General features: G+C 43.3%; 1 protein-coding gene across 1 annotated transcript in view; it reads right to left on the bottom strand.

The window, feature by feature from the left end:
* Positions 1 to 6075: 6075 nt before the first annotated feature.
* Positions 6076 to 14752, bottom strand: part of RALB (RAS like proto-oncogene B) — a 44229-nt gene continuing 35552 nt past the window's right edge. The window contains exons 4-5 of the mRNA XM_047872706.1: positions 13900 to 14077; positions 6076 to 7868 (exon numbers count right to left, since the gene is read on the bottom strand). Coding sequence (XP_047728662.1) covers positions 7749 to 7868; positions 13900 to 14077 — 298 coding nt within the window. The 3' untranslated portion in view covers positions 6076 to 7748. The remainder of the gene's footprint in view (positions 7869 to 13899; positions 14078 to 14752) is intronic.

Here is a 14752-nt window from a genome sequence, read left to right as displayed (position 1 = left end):
AATAATTGGCTTCACCGTTAAAGACAAAAAGAAAAAAAAATTTCCTAGGTACTATGTTCCTACACCTACACAGTTCAAGCATCTCTGTAGCAACAACAACAACAACACGTGTACACAGCCCAAACGCAATTTATTCCCAACAGACGACATGATCCGCACAGCATGACCTGAGCGATGGCCGACTGCCTTGGGAGATGCTGCCGGTGACCAGACCCCTTTAGGAAGCTACAGCCCGGGGTCTCCACAGCCAGGACACCGTCCCCTGCACGTCACACACACGTTACTCGGTAACGACCGAGGTACCCTTTTGATTCCTGTGGTACACTCACCTTGAGATGCGTTTGGTTTAACTACTAGAAACAATTAAGCTTGTTTGTAAAATATAAAGTTGATAGGGGCGCCTGGGTGGCTCAGTCGGTTGGGCATCCGACTTCAGCTCAGGTCACGATCTCGCGGTTGGTGAGTTCAAGCTCCACGTCGGGCTCTGGGCTGACGGCTCAGAGCCCGGAGCCTGCTTCCGGTTCTGTGTCTCCCTCTCTCTCTGCCCCTCCCCCGCTCACACTCCGTCTCTCTCTCTCTCTCTCTCTCTCTCTCTCTCTCAAAAATAAACATTAAAAAAATAATGAAGATGTTTCAGTCAGAGCATGGAGATGAGATGCTACAGAAAAGCAACTTTGCCCTCGTGGCAGCTGGGCCTTCATTCCCCTCAAGGCTGAGCACACAAGCTCTCTTCAACGGCCTGGGCGGGGAGATAATACCCCCCAGCTCGGCCATATTACGGAGTTTCTCAGACACAATCAAAAGCTGTGTTCTACCATGAGGAACACATGCGTGAGTCCTTCTAGCGATACTTCTGACAATTCTATCAGTATAACTGAGAGCATCTAGCTTGGTGGCACGCATCTGAATGAGTAGAAATTAATAGTTAGCTATACTATGTCCGAACACGCTCTAGCATTTAAATTAGACAAAGACAGGAGGAGGGGAGCGGTATTAGAGGAAGTATCTTTCTTCATAGTGAGAGCCATAAACCCAAGGGCCCAGATTAGTTTTAAAATTTTTACATCCCCCGGGCGCCTGGGTGGCTCAGTCGGTGAAGCGTCCGACTTCGGCTCAGGTCATGATGTCGCAGTTCACGAGTTCCAGCCCCACATCGGGCTCTGTGCTGACAGCTCGGAGCCTGGAGCCTGCTCCGAATACTCTACCCCCTTCTCTCTGTGCCCCTCCCCCCATCATGCTCTGTCTCTCCCTCTCTCTCAGAAATAAACAAATGTTAAACAATTTTTAAATAAAAACAAAATAAAGTTGATGGCAGAAGACAACTGGCCAGACCCAGGTCCGACCCCAAATGATGAAGTCCACACTACTATAGAACAGGGATTGCCACAGGCCCCCGAGTTCAAGAGGACCTCTGCAGAAGGTCAGATCAATGGTTTCACTCTACCTTCTATCCGACACTGGCCTGCAACAAAAGGACATAGTAAGTACTTGTGAAAATGGGAGCAGGTCAAAATGGAAGAGTGAGCTCAAATGTCAGTCCCTCCTGTTTCCTGATGCCTCTGTTCAAGTCCTAGTCAAGCAAAAGTCCAACAGCCAAGAGAACGAGAGGGCCACCAGTCGATGCAGGAGTTTGACAAGGCTGCCCTCCAGAAGGGCACTGGGAGACAAAAAAGGAAAGAAGGGGCTGTGGAGGGGAGGAGTGGGTTGCCCAGCAGGAACCCCAAATCTGCAGACCGAGCAGTTGGGGTATGGAGCGGGTCTGGAAATAGCGAGGTCAGAGGTCTGCTGGGAAACAGTGCACCCCGCTCCTGCAGCCAACACTGCATCTGTCCCCAGGGCTCTGCTTTTGAGAGAAAAAGAGTACATGGGGAGAACCAAGGAGGCCAGCCCGGCAGCTGCCCCCCACCCCAGAGTACACCTTCCCTGCTGTGGATGTTAGGGGCCTGGGGCACCATGACTGGTGTGCCCCACATTCACCCCAAGTCAAGCCTGCTGCATCACAGGCCCCGCCCGTGTACACGGAGCTCCCAGCCCGTCTCTGCAGTCCCTCATAAGTAAAGGGCTGGCTGGACAATCAGGTCACCGGATGTTTGAGGAAAATTGCAGCTTAAAGAAAATAAAGAACAGAATGAAGAGAAAAACTGCATAAAAATTAAACAAAGGGAACTCTGGATATAGAACTTTCCAAAGATCTAATATGCTCAGAAAGCCATGCTGTTGCATCCAGGAGGCCAACAACAGTTGCTATGAGAAAGGAACAATTCGAGACAAAGAAAGCTGTGGTTCACACACACAGAGACGTAAATAATGAGTTAGACAATAAAAGCTGATTCCGCTAGTGTAAGCTCCAGGAGAGCAAAGAATTTCATGTTTGGTCACTGCTGGATCTTGAGGACCTCCAACAGTGTTTGGCAAATCACAGGTGATGAAAGGAGATGGGGAGACAGAAAGAGAGAGCGAGCGAGAGAGAGAGAGAGAGAGGGAGGGAGGGAGGGAGGGAGAGGGTGGTTCCGAGAAAAAATAAACCTGGAACATACAGGAAGAGACGACGCAGATACGAATCTAAGAGCTCCAAAAGCAGAGAGCAGAGGTTTTGGAAAGAAAGCACAGAAAACGGAAGAGAGGAATTATCACCCCCCGCCCCCAAATTCAGAAACGCATTATTCTAGAGCTGAAGAGGTGTCATTGTTCACTGAAAGGCACCACCGAGTGCCGGGCCGGAGGAATAGGGAAGACCCGCATTTAGATCAGCCACTGTGTCATCTGGACAGTGCAGATGAAGAGAAGATTCTCTACGAGTCCGTGGGCGGAGCGGAAGCCGGGCACCCGTAACAAGGGGTTGCAAGCAGAGTAACACCAGCTTTAGCGGCAGCGGCAGGTGCTTGAAGACAATGAGGCAAAGCCTCTAAGTTCTAAGGGAAAGTTATTTTGAACGTAGAATTCCATGCCAAGCCAAGCCAGCAGCTGAAGCCAGGCAAAGGTAACAGTATTTCATACGGACCGAGAGACTCTGAAAGCTTACCTCCAGTGCACCCTTTCTGAAAATGTACTCCAGCAAGACGAGGCTGAAAACCAGTAAAGGAAGATATGGGAGACCGAGGAAGCTAGAACTGACCCGAGGGCCCAATGAAACAAATCTCAGTACGGCAGTTGCACAGAAGACCTAGGAAGTCAGGAGTCCAACGATCAGGCGATCGCTGAGCTCTGACGTTTTCCAAAGAATGGAAGCAGATCCCAAGCGACAGAAAGAAAGTGGCCTTGGGAAAAGAAGACACATCATTATCTTCTCAACAACAAAAAAGCAATCAAACTTCAGGAAAAATGGGAGGAAGGAGGGGACCCTGCCCAGGAGACAGTCTCCAGTGGAAGCGAGCTGAAGTGGGAGTGACTCAGGCCATTGATGGAAGAGCCCACGTGACTGGACGCTCCGGCACTCTCCTTGGTGGGGTGTGGCCAGAACGGTGACGCCTGAAGGAGACACCATTAGCACACGGTACTCAGCTCGGCAGTGAGTCAAAGTTATGTTGGCCTCATAAACTAATTGTTGTTGAGTGGTAGTCCACCTTTAAAATTAATCTGCGGATAAAGCAGGGAGGCTTGAGTGACAGTCACAGAATGGAATGTTCATGTCATCGACCTTGATAATATACAGGTGAAAGGTGTCACAGAGAAAGAGAGAGGAGGGAGTCAAGAGACAAAGGGCAGGAATGTTAATGTCCTCACCTTTCAGAGTGGGGAGCCAAGAGTTGCATGAATAACAAACAAGAAGTTTACACATAGTTTTAAGGGGTGCCTGGGTGGCTCAGTCAGTTAAGCGTCCAGCTTCGGCTCAGGTCACGATCTCATGGTTTGTGAGTTCGAGCCCTGTATGGGGCTTTCTGCTGTCAGCACAGAGCCCACTTCAGACCCTCTGATCCCCTCTTTTTCTTCCCCTCCCCTGCTCGTTCTTGTTCTCTCTCTCTCTCAAAAATAAAAAATAAACATTAAACAAAAAGTTTAGGGGCACCTGGGTGGCTCAAGCAGTTAAGTGTCCAACTTTGGCCCGGGGCCATGATCTCACCGTTCATGAGTTCAAGCCCCGCATTGGGCTCTGTGCTGACGGCTCGGAGCCTGGAACCTGCTTTGGATCCTGTGTCTCCCTCTCTCTCTGCCCCTCCCCCACTTGCGCTCTATGTCTCCCTCTCTCTCTCTCTCTCAAAAATGAATAAATATAAAAAAATAACAAAATAAAAAGTTTAATAAATAAATAAGTAAATAAATAAATGGTGTTAACAGTCACCAAGAGAGGAATTAAAACCATCCCGTTATGGTCAAAAATGGGGTAGGGGTAAGGAACACAGTGAGCTACACTCTCATCTACCACAGCAAGCTGTCACTGGGGACGTCTGAGGTGGAAAAATCAAGAAATCATGGCGTAAGAACGGTATTGAGAAACTCAGGAGCACCTACCGAATGATCTCAGAACAGAAATGGTTGACTATGACTTTCAGGGAGCAGGGCAGGAGCAGGAAGAGCAGGACCAGAGACCTTCCATCCCAGACACTTCTAGACCGTCGGAATTTTAAAACACATGCGGTTACAATTTTGATTCCTTTTAACAAATTTTTAAAACAAAAACATCCAAGTTAAGTTTACTACTATAACATTAACTGTATCTACCTATGTATACTCTCCCAGGGTTAATACTTACCTACTGTTCAAGCTTCTATTGTATTTCATTATAATGTAGCTTCTAGACCAACAGAGGTGAATTCTGTATTTCAGCTGTCACTTAAACGTACATATTGTACTTGGCCGCATCTAAAACATGCAGTTTTCCCCACACTTTTATGTCACTGGAATCGGGATGGGTTCACTTAATTAGCAGGGTTTTTCCTTTGTGGTGTATAAATTACGGTGACTTCTTACAATTAATGGTGCCTTGGATTTGACAAAATCGGATACTTGTAGCAAATTATGTGTCTAGGTATTTTTCCCCCCACACCACTTCATGTCATCGTAAACTGCTACATCTTTTTCTACTACTCTGCCCACCGTCATTATACTCCAGCCATATGGTCCTTGGAGTCTTTTCCCGAACACCTTAGGGCCTTTGGACCTGCGGTTCCCTACCTAGCCTGGGAAGCTCCCTGCACCCACCCAAGTGGCTTGGCACATGGTTGCTCCTTCACATCTGCAGTCTCAGCTTAAATGTCACTTCCCTGGAGAAGCTTGTTGACCACGCAATCAAAATCCTCTCTACAGCCCAGAAACTTCCTGTCATATTACCCAGTTTTATTTTCATCAAAATACTTACCCTCATGTTTTCACTTATTTGTCTCTTTCCCCACTGGAATATAAGCTCCAGGAGAGCAGAGCTCTTGCCTACCTGGTTCAATACTGTACCCCGGCACCTAGAATGCAGGCTGACATCAAGTAGGTGCTTAAATAGTTCTAGAACGAATACTTTAGGAAGATAATGGTAGGCCCTGGAAACAATATAGAATCATTTAGCAAGTAACTATGTTTCCAATTTCTAAATAGCACCACCCCCTTATTTTCCTATGCAAAAGATTTTCATATGTATAAATTCTTTAAGAAGATGCATTTCTGATTGCTATCCAGTTAAATATAATTTTAGAAACATACCGATAGCACCTACCAAGAATAATTTCTATAGCATGAAATAATTCATACCGTCTTTAATATATTTGTACATACTCCAAATCTACCTACTACTGACTAGAACTGATATCAAACGGGTAGCAAACCAGGATGAAAAGAAAAAAGGTTGTTTGAAAAACCTCAAGTGTGTGATTACCTTCAAGTTTTCAAATTTTATGAGGGGGGCCTGGGTGGCTCAGTCGGTCAAGCATTCGATTCTTGATTTCAGCTCAGGTCATGATCTCACGGCACATGGGACTGAGCCCCGCGTCAGGCTCTGTGCTCACAGCATGGAGCCTGCTTGAGATTCTCTCTCTCCTTCTCCCCTTCTCCCACTCACTCGCTCGCTCTCTCTCAAAATAAATAAATACACACTAGGAGGAAATTTTAAGAAGAGTAGTCCTCTCTCCCAAAGGAAAGATGAAGTTAAAATACTATTTATATTTAAATTTTATTTCCCACAGTCCAGTTCAAAGGATTAGTAGAAATAAAGTTTGTCTGATATCACAGAAAACCTAACATAATCAATAATGAACGAGTTACTGTCAGTTTCTTTAATGCTTGCATTTTACATGTATGACAAAAGGGTAAGATAAAAAGCTTGAAGCCCTGAAAAAGTGTATTTGTCTGCTTTTTTTATTTAAAAAAGACCCATGATTCTTTGGGAGGTGATACAAGATTGCTTCCCAGTCAGATCATAATTTCCACAATTTCCGTAATAACCATAAATTTGAAAGGTTCCCACTCTCCCCACCCCAGTTCCCTTTTGGCACCTATATGTGAAATGTCACTTCCAAAAAATGGGGGGAAATGTGCTGAATACTGGGTTTTCATCACAGTACTCCTTTCCTGAGGAAAAATTTTTCTGGTTGCTAAATTTAGAATATTGATATACAAAAAAGCTTACCGTATCTCATCAATAAGAGCCTTTTTCGAACCAACTCTATGGCTGTCTCAGAAGAAAATTGTATTAGAAACAGCAGCCAATTCTCAGAGGTAAAAAGCAATGGCTTATCCTATCCTTTCCCACATCTTCTAATTTTAAATTTAGAATTACAGAGCAATTCTATGAGAGGTAGCAGAATGTCTGACACTGGCGCTGCCTTCATGATTTGAGGATACAATTTGAACTCATCACATTCTTCAGAAGAACTCATTACACTTAAAAGAAACAAAGGAAGAGGCTTTCTCAACCGCTGCATGCAGAGAGGTCGACCAGAAGGACAGACATCGGTTACCAGTGGAGAAGGAAGGGTCTCACCTTGGCTGGCAGTTAGGGAAGGATGCAACCAAAGATAGATTTTTTTGCTCTGATAAGGAAAGTATGCCATGTATAAAGCATACTACTCTGGAGTCTTCACTTAATCTGCTAAAAAGAAGCTTCTACACAAAATTCAGGATCCTATAGGAGAGAAATAGCCAACACAGGCTGTAATTGGCTAATTTTTACATATGAAGAATTTGATTTTCATTTTTCGTATCTAAGAAGGATTTATGAGCTTGTTACTGACCCATCTGGCCCGATTCATATTTATTTTATTTTTTCATGGTGCTTCAGATCTTCAGGGTATTGCCAAGAAACTTATCACACACAAAAAAAAAATCTCTGAATTTTTCAGTGTCCTTAGAACTGAATGGATTTTTTTGAACACTTCTGTTAAGCTGATAAGAGTTGGGGAGAGTCTTATCCTACCCACCTCTCCCCAAACCCAATAAAATAGGACATTTTTATTCCAAAATAAAAGATGGTAACGTTATAAAACTAGGGGGGTGGGGAAGAAGATGCTACGACAGTGTATTTCTCTTTAATTAACACTTGGCTATTTCCTACCTATAGCACTACACACGTGATTAAACTTTTGGGAGGGAGAGAGGGAGAGAGAAGGGAACTCCAAAACCTCCTGACAACGTAGCCATTCCGATGCATAGACAAGGGCTTATTTCTTCTGCCAGCCACTGGTTCACAAATATTTTCCCCATTTAAAGAAGTATGCGTGAATGAGGTTGGGAGAGCAGGGAATACACCAAGAAGTCGACTATACGCTTCCCTTAATGAGCCCACCCTATGTCCTTAGCGGTGATTGCTTCATCCGCCATCTTGGCATTCACAGTAAGCAACATCTTTCTTTAAAACTTTTCTTGTTCTTGCTGCTTTTCTTGCCGTTCTTGTCTTTGTTCTCTGACATCTTTTTGGCTCTGATTTCTCTCATTAGGTCAAAGAACACCTGGGGTGCGGAGGAAGGAACGAAAAGAATAGGGAGGAAAAAGCCATTTAATGATTTCATGAAGCAATTCCACTAAGCAGGATATGTAGTCACATTTTAAAGCATAAAGCAAACTTGTTTTTATAAACCCCGAGCCAAATTTTGCATTAGACTTTCTAGCATTTGCAACCACCAGGAAAGGTTAAGAACATGAGTACCTGATACTGGGTGCTTTCTTATAGACCACCACACCTTATGTAATCCTAATCACGACCCTGTACAGGTAGGAACATCATTATGCCTGACGGCTTCTCCAGCAAGACTAGCAACTTGGAACATGGTGGGGTTGAGAGAAGAGGAAATAAACCATAAACAAACTGAGGCTCCTGCACTAGGAAACAGGGACAGGAGAGGAGAGATGTGCTGTCCCACCACCCCTCCACAAGCAGCCCCTACCCTCATTCTCAGGAACAGCCACTGTTCCTTGAGACGTTAGCTGAAAGGAACTTTATCAAGAACTGATATGACTTGTCCTCTGAATGCAATGTACTATTCAGATACAAATTATCATCTGTCAGATAGTTTGGGTTTTGCCCTCTGCCTCCAGCAATCATGCCAAAGTGCCCATGATACCCAAGCAGACAAAATAAGCCTGAGACAAAGAAACATTTCAGATTTCTCAGAGGGAGTGATAGAGACTGGAAGCAAGAGGCTGAGCGCAGGCTTTAATCTTCAGATGTTCACACAAAATGACAACCTCCTTTTATTTCCATAGACATACCTTCTTCTTGGTGAAAAGGAAGATGGAGCTTTCTGAGTGGGGGACTCCACATACATTTACCACCAGCTCCAGGCACAAAAAGGCACCCCCCTCCCCACAAAATGACCTAAGCACCCCACCCACAAGAGCAGCAGTGAACAACTTCAAATGTTACGGCTTTTTCGTTTTGTTCTAACAGCAAAGGCAGGAGGAGGATGGAATGTGTCCAATTTAAAATGATGACAAAGTTGTTCACGGGCTGATCTTATCAACCTTTCGTGTAAACTGTGTACAAGCGAATACAATGCTGCCAGTCATAAGTTTCTGCTGGGTCCTGTTTGGCAGGTCAAGCTGGTCCAGCGGAGGAAGGAGATCCAAGCGAGCCTGCAACAGCCCCAACCCCCACCAGCCTGTCAAAAACTACACATCCCGGGTTCCAGGCCAAGAAAGCCTTCCTGGTGTTTTTTAAATGAAATACATGTCTGGATTTTCTGTGTGTTTTCTACAACTAGGAAACAATTTGATACAAAGAAAGAGATTTGGAACGGCACAGCAATCAGCATAAGAGCTGAGAAATAATAGAGGGGAAAAAATAGCGAGTGAACATACTTCACATTACAGACAGATTTATATTGCAGACACTACCAAAATGCTTCTAAAGTGAACCCTTTCTGGGCTGCCTGGGTGGCTCAGTCAGTGAAGCATCTGACTCTCGATTTCGGCTCAGGTCATGATCTCACAGTTTATGAGTTCAAGCCCCACGTCAGACTCTGCGCTGTCAGAATGCTGCTGGGATTCTCTCTCCCGGTCTCTCTCTGCCCCTCCCCCACTCACACTCACTCATGTTCTCTCTCTTTCCCTCTCTCTCTCAAAATAAATAAACATTTAAAAAATAAGTAAAATAAAGCCAACCCTTTCTGAGGAGAAATAATGACTGACACCACAGAAATAAAAAGAATTATAAGAGAATATTAAAAAATTATATGCCAACAAACTGGACAACCTGTAAGAAATGGATAAAGTCCTAGGAACATATAATCTTCCCAAATGAAATTAGGAAGAAACAGAAAATTTGAACAGACCGGTTACTAGTAACAAAATTGAATTGGTAATAAAAAAAAAAAAAAAAGAAAAGAAAACCTCCCAACAAATAAAAGTCAATGACCAGATGGCTTCAAGGGTAAACTGCACCAAACATTAAAGAAGAACTAATACCTATTCTTCTCAAACTATTCCAAAAAAAAAAGAATATGAAGGAAAACTTCCAAATTCATTCTAGGAGACCAGCATTGCCCTAATACCAAAACCAGAGAAAGACACCACAAAAAAAGAAAGCTACAGGCCAATATCTCTGATGAACACAGACGCAAAAATCCTCAACAGAATTATCAGCAAGCTAAATTCACAATAATTAGAAGTATCATTCACTACAATCAGGTGGGATTTATTCCAGAGATACAGGAGTGATTCGGTATTTGCAAATCAATGTGATATATCACATTAAAAAAACAAAGGATAAAAACCATATGATCATCTCGATAGACACAGAAAAAGCATGTGACAAAATACAACATCCATTCATGATAAAAACTCCCAACAAAGTGGATTTAGAGGGAATATACCTCAATATAATAAAGGCCATGTATGAAAAACCCACAGCTAACATCATACTCAATGGTGAAAACCTGAGAGCGTTTCTTCTATGATCAAGAACAAGAAAAGATGTCCACTCTCACCATGTTTATTCAAAATAGTACTGAAGTCCTGGCCACAGCAATAAGACAAGAAAAAGAAATAAAAGGCATACAAATTAAAAGGGAAGAAGTAAAACTGTCGCTATTCGCAGATGACATGATACTATATATAGAAAACCCTAAAGATACCACACACACACAAAGACTATTAGAAGGGATAAGTAAATTCAATAAAGTTGTAGGATACAAAATTAATATACAAAAATCTGTTGTGTTTCTATATACCAAAACTGAAGTAGCAGAAAGAAGAATTAAGAAAACAATTCCATTTACAATTGCACCAAAAAGAATAAAACACCTTGGTAGGAATAAACTCTACCAAGACGTGAAAGGCCTAAACTCTGAAAACTGTAAGACACTGATAAAAGAAATTAAAGATGACACAAACAAATAGAAAGATATTTCATGTTCACAGACTGGAAGAATTAATATTGTTTAAGTGTCCATCCTCCTCAGAGCAATCTAGAGATTCAGTGCAATCCCCATCAAAATACCAATAGTATTTTTCACAAAACTAGAACAAATAATCATGAAATTTGTACGGAACCACAAAAGACTTTGAAAAGCCAATCGATCTTAAGAAAGAAGGAGGTATCATAATCCCAGATTTCAACATATACTTCTCCAAAGCTTTAGTAATCCAAACAGTATGGTACTGGCTCAGAAACAGACACAAGGATCAACAGAATAGGAGAGAGGGCAAAGAAATAAACCCATGAGTATATGGTCAATTAATCTAAGACAAAGGAGGCAAGAATATGCATGGGGGGGGGTAGTCTTTTCAATAAATGGTGCTGGGAAAACTAGACAGCCACATGCAAAAGAATGGAACTGGACCACTTTCTTACACCACACACAAAAATAAACTCAAAATAGATTAAAGGCCTAGATGTGAGACCTAAAACCATAAAACTCATAAAAGAAACAGAGGCATGAGCATTGGGTGTTGCATGGAAACAATGAATCACTATATTGTACATCTGAAACTATTATTATACTGTATGTTAACTAACTGGAATTTAAATAAAAACTTGAGGGAAAATAAAAAGAAAACACAGGCAGTCATTTTTTGGACATCAGCCTGAGCAACATATTTATGGATCTGTCTCTTCAGGCAAGGGAGACAAAAGCAAAAATAAACTACTGGGACTATACTGAAATAAAAAGCCTCTGCACAGGGAAGGAAACCATCAACAAAAGAAAAAGACAACTCACCAAATGGGAGAAGATACTTGCAAAACATATATCCGAGAAGGGGTTAATATCCAGGATATAAAGAACTTCTACAACTCAACACCTAAAAACCAAATAATCTGATTTAAAAATACACAGAGGACCTGAATAGGCATTTTAGCCAGGGAGACACAAGGACGGCCAGCAGGCACATGAAAAGACACATCAGTAATCCTCAGGGAAATGCAGATCAAAACCGTAATGAGATAATCACCTCTCACACCAGTCAGGCTAGTATTTTGTCAAAAAGAAAAGAAAAGAAGTGTTGACAATGATGTGGAGAAAAGGGACCGCTCCCTGCCCTGCTGGTGGGAATGCAAACTGGTGCAGTCACTGTGGAAAACAGTATGGAGGTTCCTCAAAAAATGAAAAACAGGAAAACCATATGATCCACTAATTGCACTACTGGGTATTTACCAAAAGAAGATGAAAACACTAATTTGAAAAGATATACGCACCCTGATGTATATAGCAGCATGATTTACAACAGCCAAATTATGGAAGCAATCCATCGATAGATGAATGGATAAAGAAGATGTGGAACATATATACAGTGGAATGATATCACTCAGGCATGTAAAAAGAAGGAAAGCTTGCCATTTGCAACAACATGGATGGACCTAGGGGGTATTTGGCTCCCCTAATAAGACAGAGAAAGACAGATGCCATATTATTTCACTTACATGTGGAATCTAAAAAAACAAAACAAACAAAAACAGACTCAAATACAGAGAACAAACTGGTGATTGCCCAAGGGGAGGAAGGTGGGAGGATGGGTGTAAAAGATAAAGGGGACTTGAGATACAAACTTCCAGTTATAAAATAAATAAGTCACAGGGATGAAAAGTACAGCCTCGGGAATATAGTCAGTAACACTGTAATAACATTGTACAGTGACAGACCGTGATTACATCTACCATAGTGAGCACTGAGTAATATACACAATTGTTAAATCAATTTGTTGTGCGCCTGAAGTGAATGTAACATTGTATGTCGATTATACCTGAACAATAAATAAAAATTGTTTAAAAAATAAAGGGAGCCCCTTTTAATACCAACATCCTAAACACCAATGTTCTTCTAGACTCATTTCAAGCTAAAGTAAAGCTTGGTCACAAATCTGTCCCTCTCAGGTAAGAAGTGAAGGAGAATTATTTCCCCATAAGAAGGAGCAACATGAGATGCAATCTGGGGGCTTCAGATGCTGACGCCGCATAAAAAAAGCAGACATATCCACTGCTCGGCTGCCAAAATGAGGTGGGTTTAGATGTTACAAGAGCACAGATCATGAAGTAAGAGCTAACAAACAAGGTGAAGGCAGAAGGGAAAGCCTCATCTATAAGGCTGTTCACTTTAACTGTGTGGCAACCGCTCTGAACCTTAGTTCTTTAGAAAAAACCCCAAAACCTAACAATAGCGATCACTAGTAGGTGGATCTTCCAACTGTCAGATGTTCAGCATTGTCGGGGCCCCTGGGTGGCTCAGTTGATTAGCATCTGACTCTCGGTTTCAGCTCAGGTCATGATCTCACGTTTCGTGAGTTCGGGCCCCACATCAGGCCCTAAGCTGACAGCACGGAGCCTGCTTGGGTTTCTCTCGCCCTCTTTCTCTGCCCTTCCCCCACTTGTGCTGTCTCTGTCTCTCTCAAAATAAGTAAATAAACTTAAAAAATTATTAAAAACAAAAAAAGATTTTCAGCATTGTCAAGGTCCCCCTTTCACCAGCATCAGAGATTTGAACGAGAAAGTACACTGGGCATCGCTAAGAGAGAGAAGGGAAGGGGAAGGGATGGGAGAGTTGATTCCTGAGAGCAAATAGTATTTGGAGACCAAGTTACAAACACAGAACACATTGGCTCTGCCGGTGGACAGTAAGGGGAAAAGAATAAATCTAACCGATAAGTCACTGACAACAAAATCAAGGTACAACATGTTTCCCTGGGGAAGCCCCTAAGAACCCGATGACGGACTTGGCTCCTGGAGAACAACAGGCCGCAGCAGATGAGAGCACAGAGGTGCTACTGTGGCCTTCCTTCCAGCACTGCCTTCACTGACCCCGGGGCCATACTTCCAGGGGCCAACCTTAAGCATGCTCTAACAAAGGCTCAAGACAAAGTGAGGGGACTCTGCTCTGGGTTGTTTTAAACCCACGGTCAAACCCTCCCAGGGCTTCTCACTGTCCTGGCTGAGACATCTGGAAAAGTCAGTTCTCCCCTACTTTCCACAAATGGTTCCCTCAAAACCAAACAGATGAGACATCTACGTGCTGCAGTTTCCCAAGAAACACACAAAGAGCGCACACCTACCTTGTCCACGTTGGCCCGCGTTTTAGCCGACGTCTCCACGTACTGCACACCCCACTCCTCTGCTTTCGTCCTGGCCTCCTCGACGGGCACCTGCCTCCGCTCCTCTAGGTCGGACTTGTTTCCCACGACCAGCAATGGGATTTTATCTTCTTCGGCCTTAACACGGAGGATCTGTTCCCTAAGGCATTGCATCAAAATAAAGCAGCTAAGAAAGCTAGAATGAGAACTCACTTTCACTGATGCATCTAAAATGAACGGCTTTCCTACGGCAGAAAAAGTTGTTATGCTCGGACGTGTCCCAAGGCAGCATTCCGTAGATCCTGTCACAAACAAGACAAGTGTTTTCAAAGCCTGGTTCTCAGTTTGCCTACATCAGGAGGACCTGGGGTGCTCGTCACAAACACGGGTTTCTGGGCCCAACAGGAGGCCCACAGAAGGAATGTCTGAATAGGAGCCCAGGATTCTGCGTTTCAACAGGGTCCCCAACTGATGCTTAGGCACCAAAACTTCTTAACAAAAAGAACAACTTAGGAACTCTGGGATAAAAACAAGCTAAAAGAAGTATCTTCAGGGGCCGCCTGGGTGGCTTGGTCGGTTAAGCACCCAACCCTTGATTTTGTCTCAGGTCAAGATCTCACGGTTCATGAGTTTGAGCCCCGCATCAGGCTCTGAGCTGCCAGCATGGAGCCTGCTTGGGATTCTTTCTCTCCCCCTCTCTCTCTGGCCCGCCCTTGCTCTCTCTCTAAATAATTAATTAATTAATTAAATATTAAAAGAAGTATCTTCATACATAAAATGCGTAATAATCCTCCTGAAAACATGGTATGATTTCTTTGTGACACTAACAGCTGTG

Source organism: Prionailurus viverrinus, chromosome C1 (genome assembly GCF_022837055.1).
Source record: "Prionailurus viverrinus isolate Anna chromosome C1, UM_Priviv_1.0, whole genome shotgun sequence".
Classification (NCBI taxonomy): Eukaryota; Metazoa; Chordata; class Mammalia; order Carnivora; family Felidae; genus Prionailurus; species Prionailurus viverrinus.
This window is presented reverse-complemented; position numbering and strand designations above follow the sequence as displayed.